The 20,839-nt window shown below is 35.2% G+C and overlaps 1 protein-coding gene and 1 long non-coding RNA gene across 5 annotated transcripts in view; one reads left to right on the forward strand and one right to left on the reverse strand.

The window, feature by feature from the left end:
* Window positions 1-20,839, reverse strand: part of LOC108134775 (dnaJ homolog subfamily C member 16) — a 412,650-nt gene that overhangs the window by 192,174 nt on the left and 199,637 nt on the right. For all 4 annotated transcript variants that reach the window (XM_041708562.1, XM_041708563.1, XM_041708564.1 and 1 more), the window contains one exon: window positions 13,421-13,635. In XM_041708562.1, coding sequence (XP_041564496.1) covers window positions 13,421-13,635 — 215 coding nt within the window. The remainder of the gene's footprint in view (window positions 1-13,420; window positions 13,636-20,839) is intronic.
* On the forward strand, window positions 8,631-9,318 carry LOC121467242. The gene is made up of 3 exons (XR_005977366.1): window positions 8,631-8,972; window positions 9,032-9,180; window positions 9,250-9,318. It is a non-coding gene; the product is annotated as an uncharacterized LOC121467242 (long non-coding RNA).

Here is a 20,839-nt window from a genome sequence, read left to right on the forward strand (position 1 = left end):
ATTTAAATCGGAAAACGATATCATATAGCTGCCATAGGAACTTCAATGTTCTTAAAAATATACGCAAGTAAATCATAATTTTAATGTTTTCAATAATATTTAATTTTTGAAGTTGCTGCAAGGGTATATGAGCTTCGAATTGTCGAAGTTTACTTCCATTCTTTTTTAATAAAAATATGACAGTCGAATCTCTAAATAACTCCACGAAAAGCTTCCCTTTCCCAGTGTTCTATGCATACCAAACTATAACTACATATATTGAAACAAGTAGATTTGTAGGGTTGAAATCGAGACTGTTTGATGGGATTAACCAGTCAAATGTTGTTATTTTAATTGAGAGTAGATTCTGTGTACACAAGTTTAAAATTAAACTCATCAAGCTTAATAAATTGCCTTAATCATCTTGTACATAACTGACATCTTGCAATTAGCAATGATAAGTGCGCAATTGTTAATACATTAACTTGCGAAATTCCGTTTATTGAAACCACATGCCGACACTGATTCAATAGAGAATGCACTTCTCAGTGGATGCAGACCAATGCAACTTGTTCTAACTGTCGGTCAGCCTGCAGCTTAGCTGTTCTCAAAATATTAACCGCGTCCAATAGTTTGAGCATAGCAACCGAGTTGCCTCCGCTCGCGTCGATTTCCGTTAGCGCTACTAGCGACACTGGCACGATTCTTCAAACACCTAAAACAGGGAGTAACCTGCGCGAAAATCCTGGAGCATTCAAGGCTAGTTCAGTGACACCCTCACGCGTCGGAAGAAGAAATTCTTAGCGCGTAACACAGCGACCCATGTCTCTGCAGTTTCGCGAGAGGAGGAAGATCTGGATTACCTGAGAATTCAACACCTACAGGTGGTTGACCCGATAAAATTTTAAGTCTGATTGCAACAGATTTCGAAGCGATATGCCTAGTATAGATTTAAATTATAGGGATAACTGTTTAACTTCTCGTTGTCTGGGCTTCTTAAATTCGCTTATTTGTTGTTCTCATAAGCAGCTTTGACATTCAGTTGGCGGTCTCATCGCAATCCTGCTGATAGAAATTTGCTAACACTTTGCACAAGACTCAGCGAGAAATAACGACTTCAGCGTTCGGATGAAGATATCAAAGATATGTATAATCAGCGACAAAAGCAGAAACCAAACGAGAACTACTACGTATTTTTGGCCGACTCTGGTCGCCGCAACATGATTGTTTAACACTTCGACGTATATTTTGATACGGCTGCGTAAAAGCTGCTCAGATTGTAAATCGACGGGGGAAAACTACAACTGGGATGTTCGAAACGGTCCGACACCGGATGCTTGTCATTATATCTCGAATCGGATACTGGAAGTATTACCAACACCGAAGTTCGAACTTTTTTGTTGTTGTTTATTTCGAAGTAATTCGGAGCAGCGGCTGAAAATGGGAGAGGGTTGGACAGAGAGAAAACGGAGAAAAAAATTAAAATGTCAAGAACAAAAGGAACTGTGTAGACTTTTGAATACCCTTTTTTAGAAGCGCTAGTATATTTATTAATTTTTAAGATGATATATAAGTGATTTTTATTGATTAAATGTAATAACATTTTGGAAGTTATTTTAAACTTGCTATAGGCAACGCCAAAATGTTAATATTTGATTATCTGCCTTATTTGATTTTAACTACAAGGCATTGAAATGGTCGGATATACCCTGGCACTCGTCAGGCAGAAATTTCGGTTTCGTTCTTCGTTCTCCCCATTTCATTTGCACTTGAATTCGACTGCAACAGAGAGAGGAGTGTTTTTTAAAGTGAAAATTTTATGCATTTATTAAATAATCAGGTAAGTGCATATTATAAATAAATAAACAATAAATAAATAAATATATTTGCATTAGCTGGATGGTACTCCAATCATTGTTTAAACCGTTGTGAAATTAAATCGCGGTAAAATAAAGTTGTTAAAAAAACGCCTGCCACGGAATCCACTTCAGCAAATGAATTTATTTTTGGTGATAAAAGTGCAGTTTATGTGAAAGTGCTGTTATTGTAAAATTTATACGCGTATCAAAAGTTCGTTTAGGTCAGGTTGAAAAGTTTCAAAAAAAAAATTTACACTGAAACCAATAATCAAGAAAAACAATTTCACGGTGTTTAAAAAAATTAATAACAGCAGACAAAATAATAACAATAAATAAAATAATTTAAATTAATGAAATAAATAAAATAATAAATTAAATTAATAAAATAAATATATTAAATAAAAGAAATATATTAATAATAATAAATAAAATAAATATAATAAATAAATATAATTTTATTTATATATTTATGTTTTTAATTTTTTTTTGTTTATTTTATTTTTCCTAAGCACGGTAAAGTTTTTATTCGTGATAAAAATTTCACACAAACTGCTATTTTATCATAATATTTTTTGAAAATAATATTTTTTATTTATACACTTTTTTCCCCCTGTTTTTATATTTTCCTTTATAAATAATTACAAACAAAAAAATAATAACTCAATAACACAATTGTCCAAATTAAAATTAGCAAAGGGAGAAAATGGTTGGCTCAAAGCATATTAATAAATTAGCTGCAAAAGAAAGTAAGGCTTTATTGAGGCGATGTGATCTACGAAGTCAAAATGAAATGAAAAGCGAGGGCGTAGGTGCAGGTCCTAGCGCATCAGTGAATAGGGAATCTTTGGGAATCTTAAGGAATCTTTTGTGCCACTTTTGGGGGAAGGTGAAATAGGAGTTAGTGCTATTGACGAAGTTAGCTTAGTTTCACATGCACGTGATGACTGTGATTTGAATACACAATTAAAAATTGGTATTTAAAACATAAGCCAACACGGGGATGTGCCTTGGAACTTATTGAGATTTTAAATGCTCATAAGTTGAAAATAAAGCCCTTTTATAAATTTAATTGTTTCGAAAAACCCGATATTAGCAAAGTAGAGCACGGCTCCTATTTACATATCGGATTGTCGAAACAGTTAAAAAATTATCAGAGTTTCCCAAAATGCCGGATGTACTGAGCATCGATTTAAACATTGACGTACTTCCAATTTTTACAAGTTCTAGGGCACAATTATGGCCCATTCTACTAAGAATAAATAATATCAATGGTCGGCCAGTTTTGCCCATTGGAGTTTTTATTGGCCATAATAAAGAATTTAATTGCGACGAGTTTTTGTCGAAATTTACGTCCGAGATGTCGGAAATAATTAAAAACGGTTAATGGTTAATTAATAAAAAAAAATTGGTTTGGAAATAAGATGCTCCTGCTCGATCATTAATTACTGGCACGCCTGGACATACGTCTAACCATGGCTGTAGCAAATGCACTTAAGTGGGACAAAAGGTAGATTCTGTATTGACATTAGTACTGAACGCGGTGAATTGATTACAGATAAAAATTTCCGAGACAGGACATACCGTCACCATCATAAAGTAGAAAATTTAACTGTTAAGTCCGCTTTAAAAAAACTTGGGGTTCTAATGGTGACTCAAGTCCCTCTGGATTGCAAGCATCTTATTGAATTGGAAGTCATGAGAAAATTTAAAAAAAACTAGTTGAAAATAAAATAACAAAAGATATAGAGTTTCCAAACCAAATAAACTACAAATATCCGAATGTTTGAAATTGATGAGCAGCTGCGTCCCAAAAGAGTTTGCTCGAAAGCCGAGAACATTGGATGAACTGCCGCATTGGAAGGCCACTGAATTTAGGCAATTTTAATTATACACAGGCATTGTAGCTCTTAAAGATACAATTAATGATGACCAGTATAACCTATTTCTTTTGTTGCACTGTTCTGACAGGCTGCTGCACTTTCACTTACGAGAGTCAAACATAAATAATGCCCAACTTATGTTGGATTTATTCGTAAAGAATTTTCCCATTATTTATGGAGAAAGTAGTGTTTCACACAATGTTCATGGCTTACTTCATGTAAAAGTAAGCAAATCGGAGATCCGGTTTCAGACTCTTCTTACTCCTTCAAGAACTATTTACAAACTCTTAAGAGGTTTGTCCGGAAGCCTTCGCAAATTTTACAACAAATTTATAGAAAGATTGTTGAGGATAGTCACATTCGGGTGGAAGATGATTGTATTAAGTTAGTAGGTAGAGTTTTGAAATTGAAGGGATACTTGGGAATAAAAGGCCAGATAGTTGTTGTTATGTAGGAGAACACATCCCAATCGAGGTAGGTTCGTTTGAAGAGGAAAATTGGTAGGAGATTTTTAGACATTCGCAGCTTTTTGATGCGCCTGTCTCCTCTTTATCTCTAGGTATTTGCTTAGCAAGCGGGAATATGGCACTCGATTTAGAAAGATTTAGTGTTACAGAGATGATTAGAGATGGTTTCAGTCATCAGCCAGCTTTCATTGTGATCGGTTGTTTTTCACTATGTCTCTTTGCACCGAATGCAATTCCGAGGTAATGCTATGCAGCTACGTAGCTTCGAGGCGATCCGTTGTTCATCGGTCTGTCGCCGCACATTTCACATAGCCTGTGTTGATTTGCCCGAAGAGGCAATTAAATTACTTATTAATATGCCGAACCTTCTCTGGCAATGCGACGGTTGTGTTGTGAGTAACGATTCTCACTCTAAAATCGGAGAACTAATGGAACAGATTCGGTAGCTAAGAAATCTATACATTGACTTAAATTCAAAGTTTAATAATACTTTTCCCGTTCCTGCTATTGGCAACAATAATGTCAGTCAGCGCAAAAAATTGGTGAAACTCCTTCTACTTCCCATCAAGCGAGCCAGGCATCATCCCATCATGCTAAGCAAACTATTCTGGAATCAGAAAAATAATCATAGGGACGCATTGTTGGTTTAGCCCCTAGTTGTGACCAATTCGAAGTTCTACCAAGCAACAAATTTCTGCATATTGGCAAATTTGCAGTAAGCACCAAACCAGAGGCGTTGTGCGAATTTGTTGCTAATAAGTTGTGCATTAAAACTGACCATATAATTTGCAAACCTTTAATTAAAAAAGATGCAGATATATCAGCATTGAAGTTCATCAATTTTAAGCTGGGAGTGCCTGAAAAATAGTATCAATCTGTGTTTTGCGATGAATTTTTTGCCAGAAGCAGTAAAAGTCAGCAGATTCATCGACAGGAGCAGACCAATTGTTGAGAAAACAATTTTTGAGTTGCACACTAATCATACTCCTATTTCATCACCACCCAATTCAGATCCAAAAAACCCCCAGGAATAGGCGCCACTGGCGTCATCACCGTTGCGGGGCATTTTGGCGATCTTCTTCCTCATCCACGGGGTTTGTGCTCGCAACAACAAAGACTGGGCTTGCCTATTGCCTTTATTCTCCCAAATTTTAAATTCTTTGCGCTCTATCCACCGACAAATATCCAACAACACCAGCTGGAGTTCTCGTTGTTCGTTTTCTTCGACCCTCGCCAAACATCGGGTTCCACCTATTACGGATTGCGTGCTCTTCCGAGACGTGCTCTATTATTTGCACACGCTCACGACAGCCCCACAAAATTCTCGGCTTCAGCTTCCAACGTCCGCTTTGAGCGAGGCTCTCCTATGTCATAGTCTTAATGTCAATGCTCTTTGTGCGCTCTCCGGATTCGAGCTCTCTGCAATGATGCTACAAATACAACACTATCTGGCATTTTTACCGCCAGCTGTATAGCTGTTCTGGATTTGATAAGTTTTTGAAAGTACGTTTGGGAGTTGAGCTCTCTGCTAAACTTTCTGTTCAGCTGATGGATCGCCCGCTTTTATCGCTATGTTCTCTTAAAGTTGCTCTCTTAAAAGTGGCCGCTTTCAGTTTAGAGCCATCCCTCTTAAATTCTGGCTTCTCTTTTTTCGAGAAATCTAATATAATTCTGAAGATAAGCAATGGATCAAAGTTACGTCGTTACTAAGGGCGATCAGCGGAATTAAAACATTAGGATCGGTAGGTGCTGTTACTCCGCATGCATTGGAATGCATTAGCATGAACAACACGAATCAGCTGGTGGCGACCTCGAGGATTTACATTCATTCCATTTTAAGCACATCCCCACTTAAAATCTATTTCCAAAATATCTCTGGAATGCGGACAAAAGCGGAACAAGTATATCTTGCTACATCCCAAGGCAACTTTGATGTCACAGTCCTAGTTGAAACCTGGCTCAACATGAACTTTAACGAGTACTTCGATTTCAACTTGTATCAAGTCTATCGCAAGGACAGAGATGGTACAAAAACACAATGCGCTAGAGGAGGAGGCGTTATTGTGGCTGTTTGTCACAGCTTGAGATGTTTATCTATTGGTCTTCTCAATGAAGACACCCTTATTGGACCAATGAATACGCTACTTATGTGGCGTCTTATATACCGCCGAAAAGTACCTATTCTCTTTGCAAGGCCCATCTGGAGAACGTGACCAATATCTATGATATAAGTTTGAAGTTGTGCTATGATCACTTTTCAGAAGTTCTTTTAAACATAATTAAAAATAATGCACAAGAAAAAGTGCAAAATTCATTCAAGCTGCCTTGGTAAACAAAAGGCCTAAAAAGCTGAAAAATCTTCGCAATAAAAAAATAAAAAAATCTTAGTATCGCGTGATCCGAGTGATTGGAATAGGCACTTGCAACACAAACGTGAATTTGAGTTTTTAAATAAATTTCTTTACCATCAGTACATAGCAGACGTCGAGAGCGGACTGAAACTCAACCCCAAATCTTTTTAGAGGTTTGTCAGATCCAAAAAAAACGTTTCTTCAGTTCCCTCTGCTATGTACATTGGAAATTTACCTTCTCATTCTGATATAGAAACTTCAAATCTGTTTGCTTCTTTTTTAAAGCTAATTTTGAACGAGCAGAAGATTGACATGATTCTCCAACCCTTGATTCAATTACAAGATTGGTAAACATAGGTTCTTTGACTGTTGAAGACGAGAATATTCACTCGGCTGTTCAAGACTTTGACGATTCTTACAACCCAGATTGCGATGGGATTGCATCCTGGGATTTCCTCAAATGTTGCATTGAAAAGCTATGTATACCCTTGAAAATTATTTTCAATCTATCACTTTTGAGTGGACACTTTGCTGATAGATGGAAGGTTGCATACGTGACTCCAATTCTAAAATCCGGGCCCAAGAATAACATTGCCAATTATCGCCCTATTGCTAAAATAATAATAATATTTCTAAGCTTTTTGAGCGTATTGTTGCCTACAAACTTTCGTTTCTTCTAAAAAGATACATAAGCAACTGTCAACATGGTTTTGTATCAGGTCGGTCAACAACGACAAACCTAGCAGTTTTCAGCAACTATTGCAATCAAGCCTTTAATAAGCACTGCCAAGTTGATACCGTATACACGGATTTCGCTAAAGTTTCTGATAAAGTTTGTCACTGTGCCTTGTTGGCAAAACTTGCACATTTGGGCATACACTCAGATATGTTAAACTGGACAAGATCTTATCTAAACCATCGTAGCTACAAAGCGAACATTAATGGAACATTTTCGGAAGTGCTTTGGGACCCCTGCTTTTCATTATTTTTATAAATGATGTACAAATCAATATCTCTTCAGAATGTCTCCTCTTTGCAGACGATTTAAAAATTTTTAGAGAAGTCGAAACTCCAGCAAACTCACTATCACTGCAGTTGGACTTAGATTTCTTGAGTTCATGGTGCCGCCGAAATTTACTTCCGCTAAACATTAATAAATGCTTTTATATTAGCTACAGTAAATGCGTAAACAACCTTATAACCACATACAGTATTGCAGGGCAGCCCTTAAATGTTCAACAAGAATGCTTAGATCTGGGTGTAATGTTTGATTCCAAATTTAATTTCTCAGCACACTTTGATTATATCATGCCTAAAGCGTACGCTATGTTTGGGGTTGTAAAGCGGAACTCAGCGCTTTTTATGGATCCCTATACGAGGATTGCGCTCTATTCAACATTTGTGCACTCTAAAATAGAGTACGCGGCTTTTATCTAGAATCCCTCAGCCAATATCCACATAAATAGAATAGAAAGGCTACAGAAAAACTTTCTAAAATTCGCTCTCTTACCCTTAAGAATTTCTGAACCCTTCCCTCCTTATCAGCAGTAGTGTCTCCTCGTTCACCTTCCCACACTTGCCAATCGCAGAACAATCATCTCCATCTGTTTCATCGCCGACCTGGTGGCCGGAATCATTGACTGTCCAGAACTTCTTTCAAAAGTAGGCTTAAATGCTCCTGCTAGGCACCTCCGAGATTTTGCTCCTTTTATTGTTGAGTTACGCAGGACTAATTACTCCCAAAACGAGCCACTTTATAGAGCCATGTGTGAGTGCAATAAACTTCCAACTAACATGCGACTTAATTATTTTTCTACCAAGTCTGATCTTAAACGAAATAAATAAATAAATTGAATATATAGGGGCGAATTAGTGTAAGTATCTTTTTTTGCATTTTTCGTAGGGACATCATTCTCCCTTTGTTCATTTTATTTTGCATTTTTTCCGGAGATGTTTAGTCCGTAGGCGCATTTTTCAATACGAATCGGGCATACCTTTAACGACGGCGTTTAAGGTATTTAAGCATTTATCAAGGCATTTAGGAAGATGGCAACCCCAAATAAAATTCAAAAGCTCATTTTCTTTTTTGATGGTAAGTAAACCAAATAAAATCTAACTTATTCAATTTTTATATAAATACAATTTGTATTTCTTAGAAGACGACTTTGTCACGGAAACCCCACAAAACAGCGGGGATCCCTTAGCAGGAAACCCACCGAAGGACCAGATCGAAGATCTATGTTCGAGACTTGCAGGGAAAATTGGTTGCCAATACGAAGACTAGAGGCTAATACGAACCAGTTAGCTGAGTGCACCCAGCAGATTGCAAAGCTGACGGCACTGCTGCAGATTTTCCTTAAGGGAAAGTCTAAGGATGCAGAGGAGGAGCTGGTGGCGTTAGAAGTTAAAATATGCTCGTCTACTAAAACCGCCTATGTAAGTAAAATATTTATGAAGAAGATGAGTGTGCAATTAATTCTGTGTTTTTTCTACAGATTGAGACCATCACCGCACTTTTTAGGCGAAATAATTTGCCTAAGTCTATTAAAGGAGTTTTGGCAGAGTCTTTGCGACTTTAATATAGACGGCGTGAATGGAAAAAAGACCCTTAAGGGCTTTCCAGGATTTTTTTCCGTTATAGTCGGTATGTATAATTGACCAAATTTTTCAGATTTATATTTTATTCTAATATACATATCTGTTTTATTTACAGACAGCATATGTGCGTTGGGAGGCCAGTTGCCGAAAAAGTGCGCACGCCTTATCTTGAGCAAAAAAAATCAAAAACAAAAAACAAACATAAATAAATGTTAAAACATTAATTTTAATACATGTTTATAAATTGAATTTCTGATGTTTTTTACTATAATTTCCGTAAGGATTCCGGAGGGAATGACTTGACTTTTCCCCAGGAATTCCTGAAGATTTTCCTGAAGATTCCTAAGGAATTCTTGGCGGCGCCCGGGGGATTACTTAGGGAATCTTTAGGGATTGGAACTGCAGGGTAACTTCTCCCGAATTTTTTTGTGTGTGTCTTTGTTTTTCTACCTACATGACCTGCTGGTAATTTTGTCTACTTACGAGGATCTTTTAAGCTATTTATTTGAAGTGGCCACGCGCTTACGCCAGGCAGGATTAATCATTAGCATAGGAAAAAGACAGTTTGGCTTAAAAAAGGTTGGGTACCTAGGTCACATGGTTAGCGAAGATACTCTGCAAGTCAATCTAAATAAGGTACGAGCCGGTTGATCGGTTGAAAGGAAAAATTTTTGAATGGAATGAATCTTTTGAGGAGATTAAAACTAAACTGTGTTTAGCACCCTTTTTTGCAACACCCTAACTACGATCTGCCTTTCATAATCACAGCATCTTGCTACGGTATTGGCGCAGTTCTGACTAAGGCAAATAGAGATGGAAACGAGCCGCCAATAGCCAAAATGTCAAAAAGGCTAAACCATGCGCAGCCCAACTAATCAGTGACCGAGTTAGAATGTTTGGCATTGGTTTTAGCGATAAAGAAATTTCGAATAGTCACACATCACGTTAGTCCCAAGTGGTTAATGAATCAGAAATATTCAAGCTACAGGGTTTCAAATTGTATACATAACACCGTAAAGAATTGCAAGCTAGAGAGGCAGATGCACTTTTGAAGCTCACGAAAAAGAAGCCACTATCTTGGCCCCAACTGATATCCTTCCTAGATTCGAGTTGGACTCTCCAGCTTTCTTAGGAAAGGAATATGTGAAGCTTCGAGATTATCAAGTCATAGAGACATGGAAGCAAAGTGGCAGTTTTTTGATCCTGTTCGTCTTCGAGAAACCGTTATAGAATCCCCCACTGTCAACATGTAGTTGCCTATTGTGCAATTTCCAAAACATTATAACATATTCAAAGGCATTTATTCTGATCAGTACAGGATATTGTAGCTATGTTAGACCTCAAAAATCCGACTTGACTCTTAAAACCAGCAATGGGTTCCCTAGTTGTTACGCATAGACCTTTTCAATAACAATATGTTGACCCTTTCCCATGCTCTTAACAGGGAAAGTTTACCATTTTAAAGCCTGTAAAGAAATTTACATAAAGGTTGATTTTACAAAATCTTAGAGATGACATTTTAATTGTGTTAGGGTGCCGAAGACTTTAATGAGCGACAATGGCACTCAATTTAAAAGCCACGAGTTCTGTTCCACTATCTTCTCTTCTTTGTATGGAATCTCACGTGCAAGTCAACCAATCTATCAATGCGAAACAATATTCATTCAGATAAACGGGAATGAGACCGGTACGTCAGCAGTATAAACTATTCCCTGCGGAATAGTTTTCACCAATCGATAGGCCAGTAACGAATGCTCTAATAATTTCAATGTCAAAATGTCTTCCAAAGAAGATGTTTGCGAACTTGGCGCTTTTATTTGAAGTCACTAGTCATAATAAAGCTTTCGTCCGTTCGCTCTTGCACATTCGCATCATCTCTCGCCATTTTAGCCATTTTAAGTTAGGCTCTAAGTAAAATTATTAGAATTTTAAATTTAGTGATCATTTGACTTTCATCGTAACCACTCCTTTTTGTCGTCGTATTTTCGCACAAGTTTTACACAAGTTATCGCAAATAAATTATCTCGAATCCTACTGTAGTCACAAGTTTCCCGTTTGTTAATACAAAATAGTATTAAATTTTCATGGTGACCCCGACGTGATCGCAGTAGAGTTCGCGATATGTTTACCAATTTTTTTCGGTGAATAAACTAGAACAATTACCAACAAACATACAAAAGCAATTTATTCGTGTCGGTTCGGATACAAAATTCAATTCCGAAAAAAATTTAGTCGCTGGAAAAATTCTGCCGTTCCTTTGGTTGTTGCCCAAGACGTTTCTTCCGCCGCTGCAACTTTCATTTGATGCTGCCGCTGGAACATGGATGTAAAAAGGAAGTTGCAATTATCGAGTCGGCCAACCATGTGCTAAAAGTTGAAAGTTAATCTGTGGCGTTTTGTTGTCTTTTGGCCCAACTTTCAACTTTTTGCATTCGTGTAAAAATCGGTAGATAGTGAGCATTCTAGCCAAGAAATACAAATTTGCATGTACTAATAATCAAAATTCGCAATAAACATAATATATTTCGGATTAGATGTGAATCGCTTTGGCTCATAAACACGCAAATAAAATACTCGTCGTCGACCCAATTAGTGCAAACTTAATTCCCCCAATTTTCGTCGTAGTGAGCACCAAATTAGGGTATAAATAAAAAAGTGCAAATGGTGAAAAGTGTAGTTCTCAAAAATTAGCGGCAAAAATTCTCACCGACGTTTGTCTTAGCTTTTTCCCGCGCTTTTCATAATTTTTGCGCGCAAGAATGCCTTTCGGCATTAGGCTTATATATTCGTTGCCCTTAGTTATCGGTCAGTGTATCATTCTCCGTTAGCATTTGTCTAGGAAGAGACGCTAGCCGCGTACACCTACACACGCACACCGACTCCGCTGCCGCTATTTCAAGTTATCTTTGGTCGTTTTCGTTTTTACTCGTTGAATTTTTTTATTAGATTATTTAAAAAATAAATAATATTAATAAAAATAAATATTTAATAATAATAAATAATTATTTAACACGAGAAATCCGCTCCGCCGGCAAATCGTCCGCAAAGAGCACTTAACATACGCTAACAGCCCAAAAATCACTGTTTTTGAAAACTTACAAAATTCGTATAAAATACATTTACCGGCGGAATGTTGAGATAATAACTGGTCATTTCATACAACGAATTTGGACACAAATATTTGTATGTATGCGTGATCATGCATTCTCATACACGCGTGCTTGTGTGCGTTTATTTCATTTCGACGCATCAAGAATATTTTGTCTTTTGCTACTTTTCAAACTTGGTACCCTCAAAATATGGGCTTATTTACTATTGGGCTATGATAAAAATATTAATATATGTTATATTTTATAATATTTCAGGATACATTTTATTTTTGTTTAAAAATTAAAATCAGTGGTAGCAATAAAATGTTTTACATATATGTATGTATTCGAATTAATAGAAATCAGTCCACCGAGATGGAAACATTGCATATCGCAGTCGTGTCACTTGAAACACCGACTGCTCTTCAGTGGTTGAGAAAACTTCAAGCTAAATTAGCTATTGTCGTTGTTTTGCGAGCGGATGGTGTTTGCATACTCTACCGACGATTGCTTTTGAGGGGAGCGGGCTTTTAGGACACTTGTTTTAAATGTTATGTTTATTGATCTCTGGTTGATTTATTTTTTAATGATTTGATTTTAATTGTCAAACAATTCGTTATTTCAATTTTGGAAATAAACCGCAACGGTCATACCCAACGCAACTTAGATAATTAAATAAATTCCGAAATTTCTTAATTTAAGCTTTTCTTATAAAGTCAGAATCACACCGCGCACCTTAGACAATAAAATTAATTCCGAAATCTCTAAATTTATATAGTCAATTAGATTTTATTTAATGAAAATCGGGCGACTATGTTATATAGCTGCCATAGGAAGTCGATTTTAAAAATTACATTTTTCTCAAAGAACTTCGCTTGTTGAGTTAATTTTTAGATTGTTTATATGTCAGATTAGATTGTTTATATGACAGACATATGATATAGTCGTTCCAATTGACCTTTTTCGACTTATATACTACCTGTAATAAAAAAAAATTGACAAAATGTATTTATTTACAAGCTGTAAGCTTAAACTTACAAACTAAAGCTAGCGAGGAATATCAGCCATTAACAATATTAATTTAAGATATACTGATGAGTTTTAGAATAATGTGCATTGGGACCAACGAGTTTTTCGTTTCAGTTTCCGTAATTTTTTTCATAAGCTCATTTCTTGATTATTTTTAAAAATACTTACTTTCTAACATGGCCTGTGATGATAGTCTAGGTAAAACCAAGAATTGATTGGTAGAAACCACATCTATTAGTGTGCGAATAGGGATGTCCGGCATACAAATACTTGCTGTGTAGCTTCTTGAGTCTTCATTAAATAAAAGAATAGTGTCCAAGCTCGTGTTCACTTTCAAGCGAGCAATTATGTTACTTACTCGCGTACTATTCATATTAACAAATCTAAAATAAAAATAATTAAATTAGTTTGTTTTAATAATAAAATAAAATTAATTTGAGATCCTTAATCCCCCATCGCGCGACCAGCAGAAAAAACTATTGCATGCTACAATCGTTCGATGTGTTAAAATAAATATTTCATTTATTATTTAAGAAAAAAAGAACGGAAGCTAACTACGGCATACCGAAGTTTTGATACCCATGCAGTGTAGGAATCCGAAACTATATATAACCATTTTATAAGAAAAAAAAGGGCGGTGACTAAAAACTAATTTTTTTAAGTGGAGTTCTTGAACACGGGTTAACTTTTTTTGCACAGTTTATTTTTGTTAAAAATACGAGTCGAATCGCATCCAATTTGTTTGGATCCGATGCTCCGTACAAAAGTAATACAAAAAATACTTTTTTTTTAATATACAAGTTTTTCGGTTGTTTTAGAATTCTGGAATAATTTTTCATGGGTTGAGCAGGTCGTTACAAAAAAAGTTTGTTCTAAGTGTTTTAAGTGTCATTAAAAAGGTATTGTCAAGTGCTAATCACGGTGCCTTAACATAATAAGTCTAAATAAAATACCTTTTTTATTATACCCTTGCAGAGGGTATTATAATTTCAGTCAGAAGTTTGCAACGCAGTGAAGGAGACGTTACCGACCCTATAAAGTATATATATTCTTGATCAGCATCACTAGTAGAGTCGATCTAGCCATGTCCGTCTGTCCGTCCGTCTGTCCGTCTGTCCGTCTGTCAGTCTGTCAGTCTGTCAGTCTGTCAGTCTGTCAGTCTGTCAGTCTGTCAGTCTGTCAGTCTGTCAGTCTGTCAGTCTGTCAGTCTGTCAGTCTGTCAGTCTGTCAGTCTGTCAGTCTGTTAGTCTATCAGTCTGTCAGTCTGTCAGTCTGTCAGTCTGTCAGTCTGTCAGTCTGTCAGTCTGTCAGTCTGTCCGTCTGTCCGTCCGTTTATATGCAAACTAGTCTCTCAATTTTAAAGCTATCTGCATGAAACTTTCCCAAAAGTTGTTTTTCTATTGCAGGTAGTATATAAGTCGGAACGAGCCGGATCGGATGACTATAGCATATAGCTCCCATAGGAACAATCGGAGAAATAAATGAAAAAAAATTATAACTTTGCTGTTTTCTAATTTTTTGATTAGTTCCTCGACATTTATTAATGGTTAAATATTTCTGATTTACGGTTTAAATTTCATCAAAATCGGACGACTATAGCATATAGCTCCCATAGGAACAATCGGAAAAATAAATGAAAACAAGAAAGAAAGCAAACTTCGGCAAGCCGAAGTTCATATACCCTTGCAGCTATCGCAAGAATTAAATATTTTTGAAAACATTAAAATTATGATTTACTTGCGTATATGTTTAAAAACATTGAAGCTATGACGATTTGCAGCTTAATTATTTGATTGTTCTTTTATATATTTTTATTATTTGTATGGGAGCTATATGATATAGTCGTCCGATTTTGATGAAATTTAAACCATAACTCTGAAATATTTAACCATTGCTATATGTCGAAGAACTAAACAAAAAATTAAAAAACAGCAAAGTTATAATTTTTTTTCAATTATTTTTCCGATTGTTCCTATGGGAGCTATATGCTATAGTCGTCCGATTTTGATGAAATTTTAACCATAATTCTGAAATATTTAACCATTGCTTTATGTCGAAGAACAAAACTAAAAATTAAAAAACAGCAAAGGTATAATTTTTATACCCTTGCAGAGGGTATTATAATTTCAGTCAGAAGTTTGCAACGCAGTGAAGGAGACGTTTCCAACCCTATAAAGTATATATATTCTTGATCAGCATCACTAGTAGAGTCGATCTAGCCATGTCCGTCTGTCCGTCCGTCTATCCGTCTGTCCGTCCGTCTGTCCGTCTGTCCGTCCGTTTATATGCAAACTAGTCTCTCAGTTTTAAAGCTATCTGCATGAAACTTTCCCAAAAGTTGTCTTTCTATTGCAGGTAGTATATAAGTCGGATCGAGCCGGATCGGACGACTATAGCATATAGCTCCCATAGGAACAATCGGAAAAATAATTGAAAAACAAGAAAGAAAGCAAACTTCGGCAAGCCGAAGTTCATATACCCTTGCAGCTATCGCAAGAATTAAATATTTTTGAAAACATTAAAGCTATCTGCATGAAACTTTCCCAAAAGTTGTCTTTCTATTGCAGGTAGTATATAAGTCGGAACGAGCCGGATCGGACGACTATAGCATATAGCTCCCATAGGAACAATCGGAAAAATAATTGAAAAAAAATTATAACTTTGCTGTTTTTTAATTTTTAGTTTTGTTCTTCGACATAAAGCAATGGTTAAATATTTCAGAATTATGGTTAAAATTTCATCAAAATCGGACGACTATAGCATATAGCTCCCATAGGAACAATCGGAAAAATAATTGAAAAAAATTATAACTTTGCTGTTTTTTAATTTTTTGTTTAGTTCTTCGACATATAGCAATGGTTAAATATTTCAGAATTATGGTTTAAATTTCATCAAAATCGGACGACTATATCATATAGCTCCCATACAAATAATAAAACAAGAAAGAAAGCAAACTTCGGCAAGCCGAAGTTCATATACCCTTGCAGCTAACGCAAGAATTAAATATTTTTGAAAACATTAAAGCTATCTGCATGAAACTTTCCCAAAAGTTGTCTTTCTATTGCAGGTAGTATATAAGTCGGAACGAGCCGGATCGGACGACTATAGCATATAGCTCCCATAGGAACAATCGGAAAAATAATTGAAAAAAAATTATAACTTTGCTGTTTTTTAATTTTTAGTTTTGTTCTTCGACATAAAGCAATGGTTAAATATTTCAGAATTATGGTTAAAATTTCATCAAAATCGGACGACTATAGCATATAGCTCCCATAGGAACAATCGGAAAAATAATTGAAAAAAATTATAACTTTGCTGTTTTTTAATTTTTTGTTTAGTTCTTCGACATATAGCAATGGTTAAATATTTCAGAATTATGGTTTAAATTTCATCAAAATCGGACGACTATATCATATAGCTCCCATACAAATAATAAAAATATATAAAAGAACAATCAAATAATTAAGCTGCAAATCGTCATAGCTTCAATGTTTTTAAACATATACGCAAGTAAATCATAATTTTAATGTTTTCAAAAATATTTAATTCTTGCGATAGCTGCAAGGGTATATGAACTTCGGCTTGCCGAAGTTTGCTTTCTTTCTTGTTTTTCAATTATTTTTCCGATTGTTCCTATGGGAGCTATATGCTATAGTCGTCCGATCCGGCTCGTTCCGACTTATATACTACCTGCAATAGAAAGACAACTTTTGGGAAAGTTTCATGCAGATAGCTTTAAAACTGAGAGACTAGTTTGCATATAAACGGACGGACAGACGGACAGACGGACAGACGGACAGACGGACGGACAGACGGACAGACGGACGGACAGACGGACATGGCTAGATCGACTCTACTAGTGATGCTGATCAAGAATATATATACTTTATAGGGTTGGAAACGTCTCCTTCACTGCGTTGCAAACTTCTGACTGAAATTATAATACCCTCTGCAAGGGTATAAATATATAAAAGAACAATCAAATAATTAAGCTGCAAATCGTCATAGCTTCAATGTTTTTAAACATATACGCAAGTAAATCATAATTTTAATGTTTTCAAAAATATTTAATTCTTGCGATAGCTGCAAGGGTATATGAACTTCGGCTTGCCGAAGTTTGCTTTCTTTCTTGTTTTTCAATTATTTTTCCGATTGTTCCTATGGGAGCTATATGCTATAGTCGTCCGATCCGGCTCGTTCCGACTTATATACTACCTGCAATAGAAAGACAACTTTTGGGAAAGTTTCATGCAGATAGCTTTAAAACTGAGAGACTAGTTTGCATATAAACGGACGGACAGACGGACAGACGGACAGACGGACAGACGGACGGACAGACGGACAGACGGACAGACGGACGGACAGACGGACATGGCTAGATCGACTCTACTAGTGATGCTGATCAAGAATATATATACTTTATAGGGTTGGAAACGTCTCCTTCACTGCGTTGCAAACTTCTGACTGAAATTATAATACCCTCTGCAAGGGTATAAAAATTATAACTTTGCTGTTTTTTTAATTTTTTGTTTAGTTCTTCGACATATAGCAATGGTTAAATATTTCAGAATTATGGTTTAAATTTGATCAAAATCGGACGACTATATCATATAGCTCCCATAGAAATAATAAAAATATATAAAATAACTATCAAATAATTAAGCTGCAAATCGTCATAGCTTCAATGTTTTTAAACATATACGCAAGTAAATCATAATTTTAATGTTTTCAAAAATGTTTAATTCTTGCAATAGCTGCAAGGGTATATGAACTTCGGCTTGCCGAAGTTTGCTTTCTTTCTTGTTTTTAAATTATTTTTAAATTATTCAAAATTGTTCAAACCGATTTTTGTTAAACTTTTCTCAGCTAAGATCAGTTAACGTTGCCCTGGCAAGAATTTACTCCTAAAAGTGTGCACCATTTATTGGTGAGGAAAATGGTATAAAATATAGTTTCTGGTTAAGGCAAGAAAAATTTTCACTAAATATTTTAAAAATATAAGTTATTTTTAAAAAATTAAAATTAAAACTATTCCTATTTTTAAATTGATATGAAATCAGATTTTTTGCAATAAATGCTTACATCTTAGCAAAACAAGGAAGATATGAAAAATTAAATGTTCTATTGGAAGCATCTCTAGGAAAGTTTAGCCATATCCGTCTGTTTGTCCACTCGCTTCTACGCAAATTAACTATTAGTAGTAGTCAAAACGATTGGATTGGATTGGACTACTATATGATACAGCTCCCATTAGAACAATCGGGATAATATATAAAAAAATAATAACTTCGCTGTCTTTCAATTGATTTCTATAAACTTCGATACAAACTGGTGGTTTATTATTTTAGAATAAAAGTTCTAATTTTATTCGGCGATATCATATACCTGCTTGTAAAACATCAAATTATAAAAAAAAAACAAAGTATTGTGGTTTTAAAAAATATTTAATTTTAGGAATAGCTGCAAAGGTGTATAAACTTCGGCTTCCAAAAGTTTGCTTCCTTTCTAACGTTAAAATAAAATGAGTACTAAAGTATAGCTTAAAGTTATTTTTTTGTAATCATGGTAATAATATTGGGGTACTTTGACTATTACATTTCAATCAAAAACTTCTGATATAAGAAAACATCTCTTAACGAGGTAAAAAGTCGCGCGTTACTCACACTGTGAAAAATATAAAAATAAAACACCCTTAACAAGGTAAAAAAGTCGTGAGATCGCACCTTCAATATACAAAATACATTTGATATCAAATTTAGTGACGAAAAATTAACAAGCATTCGACAAAATAAATACACTTTTTAAATATTCCCATTCGGCACGTTAAGATAAACAAGAAAGAAAGCAAACTTTGGCAAGCCGAAGTTCATATACCCTTGCAGCTATTGCAAGAATTAAACATTTTTAAATTAAAATTTTGATTTACTTTCGTATATGTTTAAAAACATTGAAGTTATGATGATTTGCAGCTCAATTATTTGATAGTTATTTTATATATTTTTATTGTTTCTATGGGAGCTATATGATTTTAATAAAATTTAAACCATAATTCTGAAATATTTAACCATTACTATATGTCGAAGAACTAAACAAAAAATTAAAAAACAGAAAAGTTATCATTTTTTTTCATTTATTTTTCCGATTGTTCCTATGGGAGCTTTATGATATAGTCGTCCGACTTTGATGAAATTTAAACCGTAAATCGGAAATATTTAACCATTACTAAATGTCGAAGAACTAAACAAAAAATTAAAAAACAGCAAAGTTATAATTTTTTTCATTTACTTTTCCGATTGTTCCTATGGGAGCTATATGCTATAGTCGTCCGATTTTGATGAAATTTAAACCGTAAATCGAAAATATTTAACCATTACTAAATGTCGAAGAACTAAACAAAAAATTAAAAAAACAGCAAAGTTATAATTTTTTTTCATTTATTTTTCCGATTGTTCCTATGGGAGCTATATGCTATAGTCGTCCGATCCGGCTCGTTCCGACTTATATACTACCTGCAATAGAAAGACAACTTTTGGGAAAGTTTCATGCAGATAGCTTTAAAACTGAGAGACTAGTTTGCATATAAACGGACGGACAAACAGACAGACGGACGGACAGACGGACATGGCTAGATCAACTCGCCTAGTGATGCTGATCAAGAATATATATACTTTATAGGGTCGGAGATGTCTCCTTCACTGCGTTGCAAACTTCTGACTGAAATTATAATACCGTCTGCAAGGGTATAAAAATGCCTGGGTAGGCAAAATACCTTTCATACATAACGTATACCTTTAATACTGTTTTGAGAAAATCTACATATCTGGGCTGAGTACAGCCCCATCTCCATTTAACCTTACCTATCAAAGGTATTTTAATATCCCAAATAAATAAATTTATGTCCGACAATGCAATCAGTCTAGTTTTACGAAAAACAAAAGCTGTACCTTGGCTATTTTAAAAATTGCAGACGACCTTATGGAAAAAATAAACGAAAACAATGTTACACTCTTTAAGGTAAAGCATTCGATACAGTAGACCAATGTCCCTTGTGCAAAACTACGTAATATTCCTATGTTTTCTAAAACTTCTGTATAAATTGTGTCTATGTGCCTACAAAATCGTCGTCAATTTTTTTACTGTCGAGCGTTTCGTCTTCATTTGAAAATGTAAATCGTGGTGTACCCCAAGGCTCTGTGCTTGGTCTCTTATTGTTTACATTATATATTAATGACTTTCTCAATGCGTTATCTGAATGTAGTGTACACTTGTATGCTGAGGATGTCAAAATGTATGTAAGTCGTCCCTTCAACAGAATAAATGAGTGTATAGATGTTTGTGTAAATGATCCACAACAGACTTGTGATCAACCCATCAAAATCAAAATGTCTCGCCATAAATAAAAAAAATATAGTTTTTAATAATTCGCAGCCACTGAGCATAAATAACGCAACACTTGAGTACGTTTAAATAGCTGAAAGCTTAGGTTTCACAAAAAAAAGTTCAACAGAACTCTTATTTGCTGCCTACCTGCCCACCCATATACGTTTACTAATAGCTAAAACCTGCATTGTTTCAGCGCTATTTTAT

Source organism: Drosophila elegans, unplaced genomic scaffold (genome assembly GCF_018152505.1).
Source record: "Drosophila elegans isolate 14027-0461.03 unplaced genomic scaffold, ASM1815250v1 contig_271, whole genome shotgun sequence".
NCBI classification, from domain to species: Eukaryota; Metazoa; Arthropoda; class Insecta; order Diptera; family Drosophilidae; genus Drosophila; species Drosophila elegans.